Here is a 24,214-nt window from a genome sequence, read left to right as displayed (position 1 = left end):
AACTGTCAATCCTATTTTCAGAGTCATGGACAAGATGACTGTTGTCCCAGCAGAGACAATTCAACAATGTTCCGGATATTCCGGGAGGCTTTAGCACAGCTTGGAAAGAAATCATCCAGTACTTTGATGGAAAGGAAATAAGAGTCTGAGAAAGGTTTTCTTTACAGGTGCTAAGAAAGAAGTCTTTAAACACGCTTGTATTACACAATGAGACCTCCACCATGCAGCTTCCTTCAGCTTTGTCATTTCTCTCACCTTCACCATTTGTTTCTTCCAACCCTTTCCACCAAAGTATTCACTTCAGACCTCTGTAAAACTCCTTTTCAGTCTGCTTTCCTTCAATGACTCTGCTCTTCTGCTTCTTTTTAACTTCCACTCTCCTAATGGGCTGTGCTGTGAATGCTACGATGAAAATCCTTCAGAAATCGGAATGAAAATTTAGCTGCCATGTTCAGGGTCTGACCTGAGTGAGACATCGTTTAATACCTGGAGTCCTACCAGGACATGCCGTGCATCTTCAGCTTTACTGAACTTGTACAGATCAAACAATTGCTTCTGATATTCTGGAAACGTGGAGGAAAGCATCTGAACCAAAGGCTTCACAGCTGACAGACATTCACTTGCTTTAGAGAGGGGAGTTTATGCCATAATTCCTTCCTTATTGCCACGGCTCCTCCATATTGAAACGTGGTATAATTAGAACATATTCACAAAAGATGCTTTTAAAAAATCAAGCCTTAACCCAAAGAAAATAAAACAGAAGCGAAGCAGCATAGAGAAAACTTATTTCAAAAGCAGGGGATGAAAAAGGGCCCATCAAAGGAATGGCTGATGACACAAGTAATCACCCAGGACAGGCAGTGACCTTGTTTACCACCCCTTTTGGGACTGACTGACAGCCATATCCAGACTCTGTATTTCAGGGCTTCTAAAAGTTCATATTGTACTAACTTGCTGCACCGTGCTTCAATGTATACTACCACTTACGCTCTTAGGAAGGAGAAGGACCTTGCTGGGCTACCACGTACCTCCCCAGGCAAATCCACTCCTGACGTATGTGCATAATGCAATAGTTAGAAAACAAAGCTCACAACACTGAACCATGTGTTTCCACAGGAATTATAACACATAAATATTAAAGCACATTTTGAGCTTTCTGGTGCTCTTTTTTCCCCTAGGGTCCTTTTTCCCATTGTGGTAACTTATACCAAGTACAATTTGTACATTTTTGTGCATTTCACTGCATTCAACTAAACTTCCACAGTGAAGTGAAACGATAATAAAGCACGACTGGCACTACTGCAACACGAACTTAAGCCAGTTTCAGGCACACTATGCAACGTCACAGAGGAAACACACCATTCGAAGGACACGACTTAAGTATTTAATCATGCTCTGCAGGGGCATGGCAGAAATAAAACCCCAATATCATTAAACAACGAGAAGGAGCAGCAGGACTGAGGAGGCAAGGGTCAAAATAAATTACAGAACTGGTCTGCATCTGATTTTGTTTTGGTGGGAAAATCAAGGAAATGATGGAGTAAAAAACAGATGAAAAAATAATAAAATCATGGACTGCACAATAGGATTTATCAGAGCCACACAGGCCCAACGCTGTCTCCATGAGTCGTCAAAGCTGATTTCAGTTTTGTATAAAAACTACAGCAGAATCTGGCCATTGCGAGACACTCAGGTAGGATCCTTGAGCCAGAGTAGCTGCTTTCCTTTAATAAGTGAAATTGCAGCTGCCACTCTGTGTACAGCTCTGTCTCCTCAAGATAGTTAAGCTACTTTTAATTGCAGCAGTCTCTTATTGTCTGCTTCCATCAAAGACTGATCGACTTCCCTAAATCTATCTTTATTATGACAAGACTGTCCCCAGGTTCTTTCCAGACATAAGGAAGTCTCTCTTCCAGAGACTATTCCAGTAATTGCAACTCCATAACTATGTCAAGGATAGGAAGAAACTTCTAATAACCACAGAGGTCTCCATCACATTTGTAAACCCTTCCAGTGTTTCACTACCTGGACACAGCTCGTGACACAACCTTGAACAGTCCCTGTGAAATCACGTCACAAAACATCCATGCTTTCCCGAGGGAAGTGTAAAATTGCTCGTGTTCTGCAGCAGCCCCCGTTGGAATGGTTTTATCATTCCCTCTGTTTACCTGCGCTGGCTGAACTCAGCTACAGCAGCAGTCTGAGAGTCAGAATAACAGAAGCCTGACAGCATAAAAGATGACACAGGACCCTGGCCAGCAGCCCACTGATGCTATCATTGCGTTTATTTGTTCGAGGTTGAGATAATTCTGTTTTCAGGGATTTGGGTTTTTTTCTGTTTACCATTTCAGATCAAAGAGGAAGGCTCCTCGGGTGACAGTCTAACTTCCATTGTTAAGTAAATGAGCTTCCTCAGCTCAGAACATGCTATACCTTCATTAAAAACCTTCCTCAATGCTCTTGGGTAAAAAAATGAGCGCAGTAAGTGTTGACTTACTTGCAAGAGCTGTAGGACAAGGAAATGTATCCTTAGCCAAAACGTGCCCCAAATACACATGCACAGTTTTCCCCTTTGCAGCTGAACTGTGCAAGCATGGAGAGCTTCAGTTCTCTCTCTGGTATGGTTAAATAAAACCAGCACTTGCAATGAGCCTTCACAATGTAACAGCGCAGCAAACACACGGGTTTGTGTTCTCTTAGGCAAAAACATCCTAAAGCATAAGTGGCACTTAAAGACTAAAAGACAGTAATCCAATGTAACTGAAATAGTGACTTCTGTCCGTGTTTGCAGAAAAGTAACTTGGAATATTGTGACCTTGGGACTCGCGTCACTCGAACCAATGGAGTATCTGGGCACTTCACATCCTTTCATGGCCGTTGTCCTCACAATTCCCTTCCAAGGCAGAAGTCCACTTTTCATCACCCCATCCTCACCTGAGTCACACAAAGAAGTCAGCGGCTTTGACAGGAACTGAGTGATGTTTGCAGGCCTGACTCAATGTTTAGTCAGCACACAGGCCTCTTCCTATCCTTGCTGCTCAAAGTCAGCAAATACAACACAGATTTGCAATAACAGTACTTTAGAACCCAGTAACGCTGTTTTATGGTTCAAAGCGTGCAGGAAAAGAAAAGGATAACCATGTTATGAAGACTAGCTGTGAACAGTCAGGGACAATACCACTACTTACCCTAACTGTGTGTCAAGGGGAATGGAAGCTTAAAATACCCACCACCTTACCAAGCACAGTACCCACATCTCTTCAGCATCATGAAGCCAGCACCAAGTGGACTGGCACGGCAGACAAGCCCTAAGAAGAAGATGACCAACAAAAGTACTTGAAAGATGGCTAGCAAATGCCTTTGGACACCACTCCAGGGTACAGTGACCATCAGCTGGTCAGGAAGTGCCTGTGACCAGACACTGAATACTGGTACAATCTGCTGTGAGCAACATTTTGGTGCAGGGAAAGCTTATCTTTGTGGAAGAATCTGTGACAGCTCCATCCCTTTTTCCATCAGGCAGAAAATTACATGTTTGGAATGCACAAAGCATTGTAATGCACAAGCATAGCTATTAGGATGGATTACCAATACAAACACAACATTCTGTACTAAATCCATTTTCACTTTTCTTTTCTTAAAATTAAAATAGGAAGTCTCTGATTTACCCCATTCATTAATGCTATGGTTTCAGCAGCACTGCCTGGTTGGAGTGGCCAACTCATTGCAAATGCTTAGCATGAATTCTGCTTTGGCTAAGGGCAAGATCCTGACAAAAGGAGACAAAAGCCCTGGAGATGTCTGTACACCCAGGCTTTGTATTTCAGAAATGGTCAGGAAAAGGTAGAAATGGTCTTTTAGACTGAAATTTCTCAACCCCAAACCAGAATTTATCAGGAATTTAGAAAAATGAAAGATATATTCTTTAGTTTTGTCAAAGGAACCACACGGCTAAAACATCTGACTCAGGAGAAAGACATGTGGGTGACTCAGAGACACTGCTTGATTGCAGTAAATCGATCAGAAAACACCGTTATTTAATGACAACACTTGCTGCTTCTTCTTTAATATACATTAAGTGTGCAACTTAATCCACTTAAGATGTGAACGACAGAGGGGACTTCCTGTCACCTCCTCTTAGGAGACAGACGTGAAAATCCAAGCTACTGCTCTGCCCTTCAAGCACTAAACACAACATAAAAGGGAGAACTGGGAATTGTGCAGCCCTGCAAGAGGGGATACCCCAGGGCTGAATTTGTTACAATTCAAACATGTAACACACGATATACCTGTCCATATCTGGAACACCAAGATATATGGCTCCCAAGTTTCTGCTCCCAGAGCGAAAGTGGCACGCCATGAATTATTGCACAAAGCATACACGCATATCCAATATTCCTTGGAAAAACTGGTCTTACAGAGTACTCCATGTACAGTCAATTTGTGCAGCAGCACCGATCCCTAACAGGGAAATCCTGTGTCCCACAGCTCAGACACAGCCACTCAGACAAGTACAGGAAACTTTTATAGACATTACCAATGTACCAGTTCTTTGTCCATGAACTAAATGGCCTTATAACACCAGAACACGCTAATGGATCACAAGGGAAGAAAAGAAAAATCACGCATGGGACATGAGGATATTCTGGGAAGTGTGTGGCAAAGCTCCATTGGCCAGAATCTCACGTACAAAAGCAGATGATTTCAGTATGGACATTAAAATACCACATATAACAAGGGCATCATGAGGATGTTGAAACAATTTATAACGGGGTCTAGCTAAACAATTTTTGACACTGATAATCACTCATGTCCATCAACACAAATTAGAACTTTTTATAGCTCCAGTACAGAAGGTGACCTTTAAGACCATTGGCCTTGATTCACAGTTAGCTTTAAACCAAGGAGGGGGAAACAGAAGTCTGGTTGCAAATGTGCAAATACTGTTCTAACCAAGACAGGAGGTACAGAGGCTCCCGGTGTGTGCCTCAGAATGTCTTCACAGGGAATTTAAACTGAATAGTCTCCAAAATTCTTGTCTAATGCTACTCATACATGAAACTTACAGAACAGAAGAGCAGCACCACATCCTCCCCTTCTCACTAAACAACTACAGGCACTGTTATTCCAAAAGAAAAAGTAAACCCAGTCATATTATGTAAAGATTTTAAATCACAGATGTGAATTGAGCATCACAGGTACCAACGCAACCTTGTTGCTGGATACTTCAATTATCAGGAGAGTTGTGAAATCCATCAATGTGCCTCAGACTGGTTACAATTTTCCCTACTTTATACTGCCCCAAAAGCTACACTGTTCCCACCCCAAATGAAAGCTATGTGGCAAACTGGGAAAAAACTTTACTATGTTGATTCTGAGGATTTTAATGCAATGCTTTCCCAGAGATGCTAATATTATATCCCCCCAAAAACATGTGTCAAGAAAGGTTTATTCTCTAAGCCATGTTATGGGTGGTTTGCAATGTATGCCTTAAAAACAAATTTATCAGCTGTAAAAACCAGAAGAACTTCTTTGTTCCTAGTGACTGGAGTCCTATGCTTTGGGTTTCAACACTGCTTACAGGATATTTCCCACTTTTTGTATGAAAGTAGAACAAAAATAACTCTAACACATTAAACACATCATAGTACATGCTCAAATGACAAAGTATATGTATACACACAGATCCCAATGACCTTTATATTATTGATAAAAATTACTTACCAGTACTGTATCCCATATGGACAGTTTTTCCTTATTTCCTCTCACTTTCCACACTCATTATTCCTTCCTATAATAAACCACTGCCTATAATAGTAATTACACTGTTCCAGAGTAGTAGCAGCAAAGCTTCAGAGTATTTAAACTACCAGTAGTTTAAATTCACACAGATTGAAACATCCTCAACCACTACTACATTATAAATAAAGTTTTCAGATTGTACTTGTTACAAAGGTAAGGCAAAAGCCATAAGGGAAACTGCACAACTCATAGGAAAAAAAAAGCATAGCTTGAAGGAACTACAGTCACTGTACCACAATAATCCAAGCTTCCAGTGTCGGGGTCATAACCACAGTGCCTGAGGCTTCTCCCTGTCACACTAGTTTAAATGTGCCAGCCTGTCACAAGTCTGTGCTTTCAGTGTGTAATTGCATCAGCAAGTGCAATACTCATTTCTTCCCCTGTGGTGACATTGTTATTTATGCATTTAAAACAGGTTCTCCAACAGTTACTCGATGCTGCAAAGGTGAGGCTCTCCTGATGCCTAGGAGCACTGCAGTGAAGGCTTCAAGCACAACACGCTGCACTGCTTTTACCATGCTGACGCTCAGCAAATGTCATCTCTCTCTTTTATCCACTTTACCAGTAAGCCAGGTTACTGAGCGTTATTTAAAACACCATTTCAGACTTTTTCACCCTCTGCCAATAGCCTGATTGAGTCTTCCACCTTTAAGAGTGGGATTTCTAAACTGGAAAGGTAAGTACACACCACTGCAGCTTCCAGTGGGTTCACCCACTGGGCTGAAGTGTAGACAGAAGTTAATCACGGTCTTTTGATTAACTCTTCCTTTCAACTCTCTAAGTGTCCATCTTTGGTTTTACCACCAAAGTCAAGCAAACCCTGACAGTTGCTTCACGGGCACCAGACAAATGTTTAACATGTTACATGAGAAAAGGTTAAGTACAAACACGGCTAATAATCTGGGCTCTTTGCAGCTAGTGTCATATCTGAATAAATCTGACAGCACCTCATTGTAAAGGGCAAGAATTTATTATTGTCCAGGTTAAACGCTGTGCTTTTATCCTTTCTGTGGCTACAACGTAAGAAAGGCTCTTTGTGTGCTGAAACAAACATTAAAGTGCCAACATACACGAAATGTATAAGGTGTCTGGGGATTATTCTTCAGCAAATAGTTTAACTTACTTTGGCTTCAGTCTCTCCCCTGTGAAGTGTATACAAATGATGGACGGCACTTTGTGATGATGACCAAGGATGTGTCAGTATTTGAAAAACATGGAAATCATGGCCTAATGTGTCAGTAGTGACCAGCAACATCCCTGGGTAAAACAAAAAGAAAAGAAAAAAGAAACACAAAAGCATAAGAGATTAATCACTGCAAAAGAAGAGGCTTAAGAATGTCTATCTAAAAAGGCGAGCGTGGCTTACGCTTTGTCTCCTGGAAACGACAGAAAACAGTTGCAGGATATTACCGAATTGAAAGGGATTCACTTCATAAAAATGAATCAGAAGTTCAACCAAACTCATGTTAACACTATTACTATGAACACATCACAATGCAGATTTATGAAAGCCAACTGAAAAATCAAGGAATATCCTAAGTGAAGCTGAGAACTTGTGTGACCAATATGAAGCACTGAAGTGATGAATGTTAGAGCGAAACCCCAAAATGCTCTTCACTGAGAAAGAGCCAGTATAAAAAAGATTGATGTTTCCACAGTTATTAATTTTTGGAAGAAGAGACATTATCGAAACAGAGCCAAAACAATCCAGACCAAAAACAAGCCTGAAGAAACATCTTCCTTATAAATGCATGTGAAAGAAACTGTCTGATTTATTGCTTGAAAGGCAGCAAATCAGAGCTGAGAGCTTGCAGTGAAATATTAAATTAGGTACTAACTTCATTGAAACCAGGTCACTGATGGATGTACTGAAATGATTATATTAGATCAGCAGAATCACAGTAACTTATATATGCTATTTACTTTTTTCTTCCACTATGTGTCACTCCATAACCCAGTTTTTAAACATTTACAAACATATCTGAAGTGAATTTACTGTAAGTTTTTATATAAAAAATAAGGGGTTTTGTACATCAAGGAAAGTATGGATCATGGCAGAACTTAGGACCATAATAAATGAACATGAGATTTATTTTTCTGGATAAAAACGCCCACATGACCATGCTTAGTAATGAAATTAAAGAATTTATCATCCAAAGTTGTCCTCCGACATTAATGTCAAGTACAAAGTGGCTTTAGCAGTTTAACAGTTACATCGAAGTGCCTTCTAAATAATTGCCAAGGTACCCTCTGTTAAAGAAAACCAGGAATTTCCACACATAAATCACAATTGAACCCTTTTATCCTGCAGGAGGAGAACTCAGTTCTCTGTGTTTTCCAGGACACCTATTCCAAAGGATAAATGATTATGTTCTATCTGCCATAAGAGACTGTTCGCTTTCCCAGTTTATTTACACATGGCTCCACAATTCATCTTTTCCTCTTGTGCTCACTGCTAAGCAAACATGCATGGTACAGGTCTGGGAGCTCTCGCCCGTTACCACTGAAGTCCTGGCATGTGCCACTGTAGAGATCTGGAAACCAATCCCTGTGTGCACTGAGCAGCAGGGAAACACTCTCTTAATGAAGATTAACTCTTCCACCGAATCACCGTAACAGCATCACTACATCAGCATCCTCAGTGTTCTCCCTCCTGGAATCCCCCTTCCCTCAAGCCCAAATAGAAGGATTTCAGCAGCCACAGCCTTGAATTTCTGGGGCCCAACATCACTCCCCCGCTCCTCCTCTGAAGCTGAAGCAGATTTGTGAACACAGGCCTCAGCTCATGGGAGGCAAAGCACAGCCCTGAAGCCTCTGGATACGATAACACTGCAGCACTGCAGACATCATGGGAGCACAAACAGGCGATTGCCTCAGTTTCTCTTGACCATGCCCCTCCTGAAATAAGGATCTCGGGAAGGTAAGCAAATACTTTCGAGACTGAGGCCCACCAGCAGCAAGGCACAAAACTGAAAAGAAACCCTAACTGCATTTAGAGACAAAACTGCTACAGGTTTCCTTCTCAGCTTGACCACTGATGCTGGTAGGGCTTGGCCAGAGCGCGAGGCCACCCACACTGCACACATCCATTTCCTCGGAATCACACAAACGCAGAATCTTAAATCTGACCTCAGCAAGATTCCCTCCAGTAGACATGCTTTTACAGTTACAGGCTGTTACTTGGATCCTGAGTGTTAGAAATGAAAGAGAGTTTGTTATGGAGCTAAGAAATCCATGAGTGCATTTGGGTATTATGTTTGGGCGGTAAGGCATGTGAGTTGAGGTTGGTTGGGATGTTAATGTTGGCTTAACTGGCAATTTCCTTGATTTGTAGTGACTGTGTTGATAGGAAATACAGCTAAAGTTGCTCAAGTGCAAGTCAGCCAAGTCTTTAGTGTGGGATTATGCACACAATTTGCATTAATTCTGTTCTGCAGCATCACAAAATAGACTTCCCTTCTAGTGAAGTGTGCCGTCCTCAATAATATATAGCATTTCCAGTGGAGAAAGCTGGAAGCAAATAGGGGTTTGTGTGCTAGCATTAGGCTGCCACTATCGGAGCGAGGATATTCCAAATGATTCTAATTCAACACAGTGAGAATTTATTTTCCACATTCCCATGTTTGCCTCCCTTCACGCATTAGATAGCTTTATATAGAAGCTGAGCGTGCTTCTGGTCCGTTCGAGCTCTCTCTTATTCCAGATGGAAAGGACCTTTGGAGAAGGGGAAGCTGGAAGAGATGAACACATAAAGCTCCTCTCAACAGTAAGCAGACGGCCACAGAAAACCAGGGTTTTTTTTCTTTCCCCCCCCCCCCCCCAAAGTGCTAGAAGTCTCTTATAAATACATACGCAGAGCTGAGTGCACCCAGAGATCTGAGCGCAGCGGTCTTCATGCGTATCCCATCACATGGCACGGTGCGATGAAGATCGTAAAAAAAACCCTTGAAAAGAGCCAAAAACCTGCCTGGAAGCTGGAACCAGAAAGCTATGTGATAATCCCGAGCCAGTGAAAACACAGGAATTACCACGCTGTGTTGTCCGTCAAATCCATCGGCTGTTTAGCTAACCAGGATCTCATTTCCAATACTGGCTGGAAACGTAGGTGGCTGCGGACGGTGCAGCAAACCCCACGGTACGTGGGCAGCAGAGAATTCCACCCTTCTCCTCACAAAGATCTTTTCCCAAACCTGTGATCTCAGTCGGAGCAGGGCACTGGCAGGCAGCTCGCTTTGGGACCACACACTCCAACATACACAAACCCAGACAGTGTACGGTGTTAGCTGTTTGTTCTTTTGATGGTACACGCCATACCTGAACAAATGAAGATGTGAAATGCTCTTGTCTATTGGCAGGTCTGATCGGTTCCATATGATTTACATAGGTTTTCGTTCCATATTGATGCCTTTGGGGTTTGGGGGTTTGGGTTTTTTTGGGCCTGGGGTTTTCGTCTGGTTTTGCTAACCTGAAGGGGTGTAGAGGTGAAAGATAATACATTTGCGGGTGGAAGGGAATTGGCTTAAAAAGAGAAAGCTGGGAGCTATCTGATTTGGCAGTTTTGCATGCCTAATCTAAACTCCTGCTGTCTGTCACTGCTTGGAATCAATGCATTTTATTAGATGAAAACTGAGGGAAAACAGGCCCTTCCTTCTGTTAGTGACTGTATTTCAGTAAGGTAAAGGAGGGCCTTTCATACTCCTGCTTGCATGTGAAATACAAATACATCCTCACAGAACCTGGGTCAACACAGCGGTCCCATGCACAATACCACAGATGGGAAAGAGCGCGTATTTCTAAACCAGGACTTTGAAGTATCTCACTCCCGCTATTGGACCAATAAATCACTACTGGTTTAGAACGTTTGACTTGCGTCTGGGGGTGGGATTTTCCAGCTCTCGTGACTTTGCACTGAAGAATCACAGCTTTCAATTACAACAGCCCAGCCATTTTGCTCCTTTCTCCACCTCCCTACAACAAAAGGAGCAGCCCCCCAAATAGAAACACCAAATCCCAGCAGAGAAACATGAACTTGAGCCTTGGTCCTCACCTCACTTTCACTTTCAAATGCAGGAAACTTCAACTCAACCCTCTAAAAGACCTTGTGACAGTTTCCCCCCAAACCTGTTTAGACGGAAATATGGGTTAAAGCTGTCATAGGTTCAGTCCAAAATGTTTTCTCTTACGATGTACTTGACGTATGAATAATCATAGATGAAAAGTGAATAATTCTCGAGGATTTCCTGCTTATTTTTCAAACTGGCATTAATCCCTGTTTCACAGATAACATCTGAAATCAATTGAGCGTCTTGCATACACAGAACCAGTGGAAATTTATGTGTAAAGCAGATATTACTTAATAGGTATCTCCCTGCAACAATTCTGATTCTGCTTACCCCTAATGTGAGGGGCGCAGCTAGGTTAAACTAATGACTGGGTTACTGTGTGGTTTCTCAGATCCACTGAGATGATTAAAATCCAGTTTAAAAGGCACAGATACCCTAGATGGAAAAAAACCCCACAACTGCCTAAGCTTTGTTTTACCTGAGAGATACAGCTGCCCTTATTTACAGCTTCCCGCTTTTCGTGCATTCTGTTGGGGAAACAATAAGCCTCTTTTCAGGATAGAAACGTTAAAAACGACAGAGAATATATGCATAAAAGGAAAAACTAGTACAGATGTAGACTGTGGGTTAAGAGCTATTTATGCAGTATCAGAAGACTAAACCAGACTCTGGCCTGGCCATAAACTAAGCCCACGCCCTAAATGAGGTGCCAAGCCACAAAAAGCATTTGCGTCAACTGGGAATACAAGGAAAAGAAGGACTTCTAATTATAGGGCCTGGAAGCGGAAGCCCAGAGTGATTAGGAGTTTAGGCGCTGCTGTATGTTTATCTGGGAGCTTCCTCTCGCTCTCTCTCAGCCCGGGTTTGATAGATGAGGGTTGGCCTAAAGGGTGGGATTGAAGTTGCTGATGGTACACAGAGTTCTCCGCAATCCGAAGGAGACGAAGGCTGAATACTAAGGCTTCTGTGGCCTTGTAGGAACATAACTCTTTTCAACTAGGCGTCAGCTGGTTAGCCCAAACGGCAAAATTAGAGAGCAGCAAATCTCGGCTGGGGACTTGCTATAAAATCTAGGAAACCTGAGTAGCCTGAGCATCTCCACCACATCCTATTTATAACACCTATCTAATTGCACAGTTGTTTATTATATGCATACAAATGAGGTACTTGCAATTTCACCTTGGGTTTAAGTTGCATGAGTAACTTCACTTTAACTAATGCCAGCTTGCAGAGGAACAGAAGGGTTTTTCCGCCTTCCAAAACAATGTCATTCTGTAATTACACACTGAAGAGCTCAACATGTTCAAGCTGTGTTGGATTTGTTTTAAAAACACCAAGGGCACAAATGTTAGGAAAGCAGGCATGCATCTGCGTGGAGGAAACATATTCACGGATATACTTAATGTAGGAATGCAACTCTTAGATCTCCATGCACGCACAGCCATATAGAGACCTGCAGAGCCACTGCACAACCACGCCATTTCCACGAGCAGCGATGAAAAACTATGAACAACTCCTCAGGTCTTACTTTTTCGATATGAGCACAGATGCCATGCAACATTAATATTATGGTTTACAGGTTTTCAAAGTACAGGATCAGAGAGCTCAGCGGAACCACACTGACTTACAGTCGCTCCTGATTCGGTCCATGCACAGGTCCTCGGCTTTCCTACCTTCTGCACGCTAACTGCATAGATCTCTATCCCACTGCAGCCCTCTTGCAAAAGCAGTTGCATACGTATCTCGTTAAGATGTGACAAAGTTTATATGGCTCACGGTTTTATGAAACATATGACCTGACCTATGAACAGTAGCTTTATTTATATTCACTAAATTCTTCTCTGAGTTTGATGCTAGTCAAAATACAGCCAAATATTAGTGCTACTAAGCCCATGTATGCTTCCAAGTGTAAGACATGTGCTAGAGATACAAAATTTGGTCTCAAAAAGAAATGACTAGATTAAAAAATGTGATTTTAACAATGACATTTCAATCAAAATCAATACAAGCACATGAAGATATCATATATATATATATATATAAAACACACCTAGCAAGTCAAAAGAAAGAGAAGACAAAAATTATCTTGTGAGTAAATAATTACCTACAACTGAATTCCTGTTTAGGACAATTATGTATTCAATTTGAATATATGAAGCTTGTGGTGGATGTATGGAAACTGTCAGCCATTTGCCAAGCCCAACAGACAGCTCAATGGTATGCTTTATATACCAAAACCTATTCACCAGTTTCAAACCCTAACCGGCTGCAGCTGATTGCCCAAAACATACTACAACTTTATCAGGATGAGTTCCTCCCTCTCAAAACTAAAGAACACACACTGGGGGCAATGATCAAATGAGAGCAAAAGATCAAAGGGAACAGACTCCCTTTTACTCTGGCCTTGCTTGTAGTTCCTCCAAAAGGGACACAAATCCACAGCCACCACCATTCCGTTAGTGTTTGATGTATGGGGCTCAGTTAGTTGCAGAGATGGCAGTAAACATTTTTCCTGCTGAAACATATTGTTGTGTTTTTCTCCTTTCATTGGAATAACGATAAAGTAAATGTTAGAGAGAAAGAGGGCAAAATCCTGACCTCCCTGAAGTCCACAGAGCTCTTGCCACTAACTGCAAGACAGGAAATAGTTTTACCCTTTCCATACAGTTGTACATCTTTAACACCCCATTAGCAATGCCTGCTGTGCTAAATGGCTGGTTTGCTAATAACTTTAATCTGTTTTAGAATTCATAATGAATCTATCACTCATATGAATCTACCATTCATATCAGACTATATTGAGCAATAGTGATACCCAAACAAATTACAAGTGAGCCCACAGGTCTCTTCAGTATGGTCAGCATTGTGCTAACACTCACCTTAATTTACCTGCAAACTTGGCAGATTTTAACAAAATGGAAAACTTCTATAAAAAGGTGAGTAAAATTTCTATTAAGAGATGATCATAAAAAGGGGACTAAAGAACCATGCTACAATAAACTGACATTTTCTCCGGGAGCGTATAAAGCCACCATGCATAACGTTAGATTAGGACATTTGTACATTTTTGATGTTTAAAGAAACTAAGCCTCTCCTATTTCCATTCTCTCATTAGGAGAAATTACCTCCTAATCAGATAAAGACATAATTTGTTTGTAGTCATTCAAAGCACACCTGTTGACAAGATTTTCTCCTCTCTATAAGGTCTTTTCGTTTGTACTTTTGCTGCTAGGAAATTCCACTGACACTTCTCCTTCACAAGCAAACCATAAAGCAATGCTAGCAAGCGACAGATCTTGACTTATTTCTCACCTTCTGGCCCATCATATGCGATAAAGAGACACAATCTTTGTAACTGCAGTTCATCAAACACGACGCTATTAACTTTGGTTTTAATACGTCCGTCTTCAAAGGCAATAATTCAGGTTGAGAAAACCTCCAGCTACACAGACAAAACCCAAGGAATTATTCTGTCATTAATTACAGCTTTGCCCCTAGAGGACACATCCAGAAAGGTGATGTTCCAGAATGAGATTAATTTATGGATCCATTCCAATTTGAGATATTCTATGATTCTATTCATCCTGCAAAATAGTTGCAGTCGGTATAAAAGTCCAAGCACAGCCACGGTGCTCTTTGGAACCATATCACTACTGCAATAAATTACCTTCTACAGCTATAAAAGATCTCTCCAAAACTTAAACCCATCTACATGTTTAATAAGAGACTGTACACCTCAGGTAGGAAAACCAGAAAGAAAACCATTCCTGTGAGTCTGCGAGGCGCTATCAGTGCTTCCCAACGAGCATATAAGGTATTTTTCTGCCTACTTGCTCTGATCAATGGGAAAGACTTCTGCAGAGACATTCCAATTTAAACCTCTTTAACTATTAACTCAAGGCCACCGTCACATTTCAATATAGAACATTTAAATAATCAGAGGAATTTCAGGTCTGTTAAAGGTGCAGTCAGGCATCCAAAGGGGTATACGGTGTCATCTGGTTTACTGCTGCTCCAACATTCATCTCCTCAGTATTAATGGGGGGAAATTCTCCTTTGTAGCCAAGGAAGCATAATTATTTTAAATTTGAGCTGGGTTGCACTTCCCAGCTCTCAGCTGCTAACCTGGCAGCAGCAACACTCCTAGAGAGCACATCATTTAACACATTGCAAAGCAGAACACATTTATAAACCAGCAGCTTTTAGCTCTCTACGACCTGACTGTTGCATGTGAAAAGTTTCTTTCTCTGACATTAAAATTACTGTAATTAAACAGCAACAAAATCAAAGTACAAACATGAACTGAATTTGACAGGTCATGTACTGGTTTCAGCAATGGATTAAGAATCAGGGATCCTATGTAATATTCTTCTCTGGTGCTGAGTTACTGCATAACCTTGAGTGAGTGACAGCTGCAGGTTTCCTATTAGCTTTCAAGCCCTGAAGTTAAAAGTTTGAAGTTCTTACAGTTCATTTTCAACATACCCTGCTTTTAACCTGCCCTCATCTTATAAACTGGACTGAAGTTGTCCCGCACCCTGGAGTTCTGCTCTTTGTTTTCTACCCTATTTGCACACTTCTATCCCCTCTCCCTTGCACTGCTGGAATTATGCCACCATTCACTCAGTCAACTGCCACAGCTTGAAAGGTCTCCCTCTTCTTGTTCACTAAGAACTCCTTTCTTCCACTCTAAACCTATTTCCTTGGAATCTTTCTTACCACCTTGCCCTCAGCTCCATAAGGATCAAGTCTTACATCCTGTATCTTTCCTGCCTTATGTAGAAGCTATCTTGGTCCAATAATGCATCCCATTCTGAACAGCAAGGTAGCTGCATGAATTTACACTTCTCTACACGATATATATAAGTTAATACATATTAATTATATATATAAGAATATACCTTTTCCATCCCACCAATTTAAAGGCTGGTGCTACTGCCAAATGGAACGTGTACTTAGCTACAGCAACGTGCTACTTAATTGCCATATATTCAGTCTGGTTTTAAGGACTTGTACTCAAAAATACTGCCTCTATTGCTCCCTCTAAAACGGTAAGAACCCACTGCAGAATCCTGTAGCTGGCAAACACCTCTATGTCTACATTTAAGACGTGTAGAGAAAAGCTTTTATTGAAAGAGTCCCAAGAGAGGACCACCACTAAGCTTTTGTAACAGAATGTCCTTTTCAGAGGCTGTGAAGCTGGTTACTGGCCTTAACAAACTGGCAACTGAAGCACAACCTCTAAAAAAATTCCTATACAGGAGAACTCTCATCTTTCCTGGCTACCCACAGCCACCCACTGGAGTTCGGTACATATAGTTCTTGGCAAAGAAAACTTCCCTCCCCAGCCTGAGAAACGGGGCACAAACCTCACGCTAACAGCAATGAATGAGATTTAAACACACTTCAAATAGATGTGCAAGCTCTTACTCTTAGCCCGATTCCCAAGACAAACACGAGTAATAGACTCATTTGTATGGAGGCTCCCAGTAACAAGGAGTAAGAGCAAAGAAATGACAGCAAAGCTCTGCTGCCCATCAGCAGTGTCCTACACTACAGCCAAATTCCAACCGAGCTCGTCCCAGCTCAACAGGGAGGTCCTGCCATCCTGCCATAATTCACTGGCTTGTGCTGTTACAGTTACTGTGCAGCTATGACTTTTTGGAGGAATTCATGCCAAAGGCTGTGCCAAATGCACCACAGAAAGAAGGCACATGCATCTGAAGGGCAGCCTGCCACAACCACGGTGCCCATGGTGCCTGGACTGCCTCCTCGGAACGCCTTGGCAGGAGAGATGTTAGGAACCCCATTTGGAGAAGAGGAGGCTGTGACCATTTTGGATTGTGCACTGCCAATTGCCACAGGTGAAAAAAAGGAATTAAGACTTAAGTACAATTTCCTGTTCTGCTTGCCTGCCTGTTCTGCAGCTCAGCCTGATGTCCAGAGTTACTCATTACATTGGTCTGCATAACTTGAGGCTTCTATAGAAGGCAGAGCTACAGAGGAAGAGCAGCACTGCAGCTCACATTGAAGATGGATAAAACCGTAACAGATGTCCTCCAAATCATACTCGCTATCTGAATATCAAGTCTCTCAGAACTGGTGGATGTGTCTGAAACTTAGGGCTAATATCTCTACACTTTATCTATAAACTGTGAAAATGAGGTATATACCTGTTTTCACATGCTGCTTAATCACACATACGCATCCTTAGGACCTTGTGATCCAAAAGCATTACAGTAATCAGTATAAAGCTTACAAAGTACCCTTCTGTGTGAAGGTTTAAAACAACAGGTAAGTATGTTAGTCCTGTGAAGGTCTGATTTATACAGTTTATCCCCAGCAAGGGGACAGCCTGGTTCTGCTTCTCAGGATAAGCCAGAAATTATTCTTTCCTTGTGTAAGACTACCCCAACTCAGCAGCACAGACGAATACATAAAATCAAAGGAAATAAAGCTGTGCAATTAGTCACCACAGCAGACAGCCAGCATCCCTCTGCGTGTTCGTAAGGAATGGTGTCAGCCTGAAGAACACAAATTAACTGTCTCAGATCTCTGTAAGGGCTGAGAAGCGCCTCAGAAGCCTGGCAGAAACACAGCATTCTGCCTGCAAAAACCCCACCCGAGTTCAACTGCAGGCGGGGGATTTCTCTCCAGACCCCGAGGTTATTCACCCTCACACCCACTCACAGAACTGCTGCGTGAATCCGGCAGCCGGAGCGCACGGAGAGTTCTCAGCTTTAGAAAGCACATTCTCCTCTTGCCTCACCACCACTGACTCCACCGCAACCCTGACTGAGACAACTTATGCCACTGAAACACACGTTAACTGCAGCAGGCAACACATGGCATTTCCACTGTGTGAAATACGAGCAGGCTGTGACTTTCCTTCTGTCTGATAAGGAGTATTGTTAAAAAATGGGAGAAAAAAGCATCCAGTGTTGCCTGGCAGGGAAGGCAGCACATACCCATAGAGCACACTCCTGCAGCCCTCTTTGCTTGTGGGACTGCTGTTAAAACTGTGATCCCACAATGTGCGTGTCAGGCAGAGCAAGTGACAGAAAACATACCTTCCTCTGCGAGCTAGAGAGGATCTGGCCTTCCTCCTCTCTGCAGGGAGAGGAGAGAGAAACTTACTGACCCATGCACTAGATAAATGAACAGACTATCCATTAACTAGCGAATTGCACAGAATGGAATTATGTTAGAGACAATAAAATGAATATGACTTTAAAGTGTTCATTAAAACTGTCACCAGCCATCTAAAATGTAACCTATAAACCACAGCTATCATCCATATAGCATAGAGAAAGCTTGCCAAAAAACACAATTAACAGGCACAGTGTTCAACAACTTTTACACACTGTAAAGTCTGGTTTTAATTGGAATACCTACAACTGATTATGAAATCTCCTAGACATGAACAGAAAACAGACCAGCTGGGTTTGGTCACACATTTGTTAGCTAAAAACATCTAGGTCTCTGTGACAAAAAATCTCCTTAACTAGAAAGCACTTTCCTAGGCAACAAACAGAAGCTTTATAATCACAAAATACATTATTTCCACCTAAAAACTTGACTGTATCAATACCGCCAGTATTTTTACTGGAACGAAAATATTAAATGTGGAGTAAAAAGTGATTTATTAGTTACATCTTGATGCACTATTTAACTTCCTTTTCTATTTCAGCATCTCTAGGAAAAGTCAAGCTTTGCTGAAATGTGTGAAACACACATTTATTTGTTGTGTCACATCTAACCCAATAAATAAAGTTAACCTACAAAAGAATATTTCTATCAATCCTCAAAAATCCCAGTTTTATGACCCTAAACCATACCAAATAAACTGAACGCCTGCGTCAGCTACAACACGGACTCCAAATACTGAGAAATTCCTTTTTCAGCTAATCTTCCCCAAAGTTCTGTCCCGCATCAGCCCTTTCTGTAGACAAAAGATACAACTGTAGCCAAGAGACAGTTTTGCCTAAAAAAAGAAATGAATATAAGGGTACAGACAGACCTCAGAACCAGGGGGTTTGGTTATTGCCAGGCCTGGTGATAACACTGGCTAAAGCAAGATGAGCAGCTGGTCTAGACTGAAAACCTGAACCAATTGTTTCCTGTCACCTTTAACAGCCCAGCATCACTCAGTCTCAGAATTAGGAGGAAGGTGGAAAGAAATTCTGGAACTTCTATTGCTGTGTAGTCTGTATCAAAGCCCTGATCTGTGTAACTGCCAAAATCCAAATAATTTACTTTTTACCTTCTTTGAAATACTTGTGAGAAATGGTTACATAGTACAAATACATGCATTCCACATGCAAATAGAAAGTTAACATTCAAAAATTGATGCTTTTAGCTTCATTTTATAGAACTTCATTAAGCTTGGAATGTCTATGAAATTCCTGTTTTCCTAGAGGGTGGAGGGGAAACTTACAGTTTATCATGAAATCTGGCTAATAGAAATGGTCAACATAAGGTAAAAACCTATCTGTCTGGAACTGATTTCAGAAACACTGATCTGATTTCCTTCCTTATGGATTCTATTTTTATTGTATTATCTATGGCTGTACAGAACCTGCACAAGTGTGGAGAACAATATATTTAGTAACTAATATTCAGCATTAGCACAAATAAAATGTCTGTAAGTTGCTTTTAAATGTGGTGAAGACAATTTCCTAAAATAAAACTACAGCCCTGCAGACTCTAAAATTACCCTTAAAAGCACATTTAACAATTTTGATAGTATGAGTAGATGTGTGTAGTTTACACACAGGTTGGTTTTAATTATCACAGTTCATAAAGGCCTTTAGACCTTAGATTTGTCACAATGAAGAGAGGAATTCTGTTAGTTTTCAAGAGGATAAAAATCTACAGAAGGACCCTCCCTTCTGGCCTCCTACAACTAAGATCCTCCAGTTTGCTAAGAGAACCAGAAAGCAGATTCCAGGATGCTTATCAGTTGTGTGATTTGCAGATAGGATTCTTTGGGAAGCCTCACCGAGGGTGACTCCGTCCCGAGGAGGGACCACCTCACACCACCCATATCGCCTCTTGGCCAGCTCGCGGCACTAAGCCGTAGCACTCCCTGCCAACATCATAAATGCTGCCATTAAAATATTTGTTTTAATTCTGACCTCAGAGTCACAGCTAATAAACAAGAAAGGCAACGAGAAATTGAAAAACAAACTAAATGCAGCTGTCGGACTGGACGTTTCACAACTGTATTTAACTGCATCCTTTCATTTCACTCCTATGAATAGAAGCCATACACCACAGCTCGCATGCCAGCGAGCCAACCGAGCACTCTTTTCTTTTGAGTTCATTTTGCAGTGTTATTCCGTCATGTAAATTTTACTGTATTTTTAACTTTCCCTGCGAGATGCAGTCTGCAAACAATGGTGAACTATCTGCTGGTGGTTTCGCATTCGAACATGTACTAGCAGTGGATATAGCATTTGTCTCCTTCTCCCATAGTCTCCCTCAAACACAAGAGGACAGAACTTGTTGTGTATGTAGCACGCACGTTTGCCTGTGTGTCAGTTCAGAGCCCATTCAAATATATTTGGTGCCCAGCAGATGAATGGTTTAGAAACTCTGCATTTAGAAAGTATTTAGAAATGCAGTACGAAAAAAATCACCCAGAAGAACCAGATACAGAGGAGGGAAACCTAAAGCTTGTGCTGTTCTATGGCGAAACTCCCCAAAACTCACTCCTATGGCTTTAAAAGTATTCTTTTTAATGTGTCTTTATAACAGCAATTGACAACACCTTTCCAGAATGCATAGGTTTACAAATACCAATTGAATAGAGAATTAGGAGTCTGACCATTCCTGAAAGAAATCCACTTAGGAAAGGGAAAAAGAGGCCACATCCTTTTAACACTGTAAATACAAATGCAGAATCAGATGATTAAACGTAAGGATTGCAAGCAAGCCAGAATTTCCCGCTTAGTTTGGAATACATTCCTGAGTTTGGAGGAAAATACAGATAATTATATTTTGAAAAAAAAAACCACCCCAAAACCTAGTATATTGGTGTGTTTTTCAAATCTGTAACATTCTCCTGTTCTCAGTGCTCAGGCTTGGATTGTGAAAAGGAAGAGGTAAGAAATACCACCTCATAGCCCCCCCAGACTAAACACTTTGTTTCTTGGGGGGGGGGAGCATATTTTCATTAAACAATAACAATCCATAACCATTTATTTTAAACATCAGGAAATCCTACTTGCAAATAATATGTACCCCGAGAGCTTTCAATTGACATGCCTTACAAAAAGAAAAAGGAGCAGATCTAATGCCTCCCAAATCCCACTGAAGCCTGAATTCTCTGTACTATCTCTGCTTCCACAACTTTGCTTAAGTCCCAAGTCCTTAAATGAAAGTAAAACAGTGAATACTTTGGACCAATATTAAAATAAATAGAAATAAACCAAAACATTTGAACGAGGCTGTACACAGAAATTTCCATAACAGACCATGCCAGAGCTCTGTGCAGCCCGGCGTATTTATTGCCTTTAACAACAGTGACTAGCAATCATCCCTGTGTCTACGATGGAAGAGGGAGCAAAGTGAATTAGTTTTAATGGACTACGGCTGACATCAGAATTGGTGAGGTTTTTTCCTCCTTTCCAAATCACAGAGTCTAATACAACCTAATGAAAAACGAGGATGTTTGCATGGTTCCTTCAGTCTCCAGTCTAGACACACTAGTTTAGACTAATCCAGTTTGCCATTGCGCAACCGATTCTAATTGGTAACATTTAATCCTTTCCCTTCCCTCTCCCCATTTGAGACCCTGCATACACTTACAATTCCTGGCAGACTATCATCAACACGTTAAAAGGCTCGAAGGTTTTTCTGTAAACATCTTCATTTAAGTAACCCCCTATGGTGTATTCCTTCCTTTTGCGACCTTCCAAAATTTAGTCCAGGGCATCTTCATCCAGAGTTTACACAAGAAGCTCTTGTCATTTACATTACACAGCAGACAGGATTCTTCTGTGATGCTGTAGTGACTATGACATTCTGCAAACGGCTTGTACCTGGGTTTTTTAGTGTATAAAAATATATATTATATACATAGTAAAAAATAAAGCCTCCTGATGACAAATTCTTGCACGATGTTGCACTGACAGAAAAACATATTAATAACCAATAAAATATTTGTCAGTGTTTTTCATTCTGGCTTCATTTTAACTGTGGTAAAAATTCAACCATAATAAATAGAGACCTTAGTGTCAATACTGCTGGTTTACATTATATAACAGAAAATTGTTACTGGTTATATATAACTGACGTTTCTAGGTACCTTACATTTATAGCACGGAGAAAGCCAAATCACCAGGTGACATAATGCGCAACTCAACATCACTAACAACATCCTACATTATTTTTGTGAGGCCAAGGTGTATTGACTATAACCCCATAGACAGGTCTTGGTCCTGGACTCAATATAAAGGTATCAAAAAATTTTTCAGGACAAAACATATATATATATATATATATATATATATATATATATATAAGCAGAACAAGCATGATGTGCAGGTTTGGGAGCATATCTGCATAGATGCAGTCTGAAAAATAAATCTAAATAAATCTAAATTACTTAATGGCAATCAGGAAACAGTACTACATTCTTGCCCGGACACTCTGTTGTAAGCTTGCCTTCAGTTAATCTGCAACTGAATAGTAAGTCAGTGTTAACACTAAGTAGAAGCATCCTGACAATGCCTTAATGTGATTTTCATTTAATAAGTGAATTAAAGTAATTGTTCTTAGGGTCTCTGTGTAAGCCTCTTGTTTCCACTACATCAATATGTATGCCAAAGGTACTGTAATAAAGTCCCCAGTCTATTAATATTACTTCACTTTCTTGTATTATTTATTCTTATCTTGAAGTGTTTTAATAAAAAGCTTGAAGACTTCCTAAAAGCTAGAAGCTGCCTTCCTTGTTCAGCAATGACAAGAGTGGACATGGTGCTAGAGATGTGCCCACCTTCTTGGACATGGATCATAACCAATTAGGTTGAAGAAAGACTACTATTTTCCCAATCAACTACAGAAGAGTGCTATAATCAAAAGACATCCAGTGAGTGCCATTCAAAAGCCTTGGAGCAGCTACAGCACAGTCTACCTGCCACAGCTCCCCACAGAATTCATCCGCCTTGCTGGCCACTGCCAAGCTGCATGAATTATTCCACTGGCAGGAGCCCATTTCTGCTCATCACCTGCACCAGGGCCCCAGAGCTCCTTCCTCTTACATGCAAGTATCCTTGCCACATATTGTGGTGGCAAAAGTCACTTCATGGGAAGGGGCTGTGGTAAAACATAAATAAATACTATGGGTATGCATTACTTACTGAGCAAACAGAGCCAAAAATCAGATCCTTTTTCCTGTTAATAGACAGCAGCATTTCCACAGCACTTGGCAATGCTAGATTATTATTCTAGCATTTAATTTATTCAATATTGGATGGATGTTTTAAACAAAACAATCAGAACATTTGCGCTTCAGAAGAGGAACCTTACCTTCATGTAAGTCACAAACGCAATCCCTGACATATATGGCATTATATAAATAAATGAGGATTTTGACATATAATAAAGTGTCTGGAAAAACTGTGCCAGTTTCCTATGGAAGAAAACGATCCACGAAATACTCACATTCTAGCAATTAAAAAAGGAAAAAGAAAACAAGCCACAGTGCCAAGTCACCTGAGCTTCAAACTTGGAATCGGATTTATTAAGCACACTTCCAAAACCAGAACAAGAATGTTATATAGGAAGTGTGCCCTCCAGCCAGAAGAAACACTGCCCTCAAAGCTGACAACACAGCTGGCAAAGGGAGCGGATTAAGGAGCCTCACGTCATAGCTTTGATTTTTACCACTAGAATAAGGACCCCGTTAGCATTTTGTGCCTGCTTCCCAAAGATTCAGTCAGCAACAAATGGCAAAGGAGGACCGGTTCTTTCCCACTTTTATTGAACTACTGCATATCTTACCTATTAAAATGAAAAATGCTGAGCAGAGAGGCAATAACAACACATGCAGGGACCCAGCTTTTAGAAATTCCACAGGACTAAGGGATTTTGTGGATGAGATGCCTGGCCACAAACTTTCAGCTGCAGTACAGTCCCTCCCCTCCACCCCCCAAAACCCCAGCAACCCACTGCCCACACTAAACCCGCACAACTTTTTCTGATAGACACAGGAAAAAAACACAGCAAACCCAAAACCACCAGGAACTGCAGTTTTTCATCTTTATGTTTCTCCCCCCCCCCCCCCCAATGCTAAACATGATTTGCTACATGTCTTGGACTGAGCCTTTTACAGTCTCCCTGAC

The 24,214-nt window shown here is 41.2% G+C and overlaps 1 protein-coding gene across 14 annotated transcripts in view; it reads right to left on the bottom strand.

Annotated features, from left to right (window-relative positions):
- Positions 1 to 24,214, bottom strand: part of BCAS3 (BCAS3 microtubule associated cell migration factor) — a 361,836-nt gene that overhangs the window by 247,333 nt on the left and 90,289 nt on the right. For all 14 annotated transcript variants that reach the window (XM_061470541.1, XM_061470542.1, XM_061470543.1 and 11 more), the window contains one exon: positions 6,926 to 7,059. In XM_061470541.1, coding sequence (XP_061326525.1) covers positions 6,926 to 7,059 — 134 coding nt within the window. The remainder of the gene's footprint in view (positions 1 to 6,925; positions 7,060 to 24,214) is intronic.

This window comes from Pezoporus flaviventris, unplaced genomic scaffold, assembly GCF_033815535.1.
Source record: "Pezoporus flaviventris isolate CSIRO_AGI_PZ_B2104156 unplaced genomic scaffold, CSIRO_AGI_Pfla_v1 ptg000063l, whole genome shotgun sequence".
In the NCBI taxonomy this organism is placed as follows: domain Eukaryota; kingdom Metazoa; phylum Chordata; class Aves; order Psittaciformes; family Psittacidae; genus Pezoporus; species Pezoporus flaviventris.
Note: the sequence above shows the minus strand (reverse complement) of the source record. Positions and strands in the feature narration are given on the sequence as shown.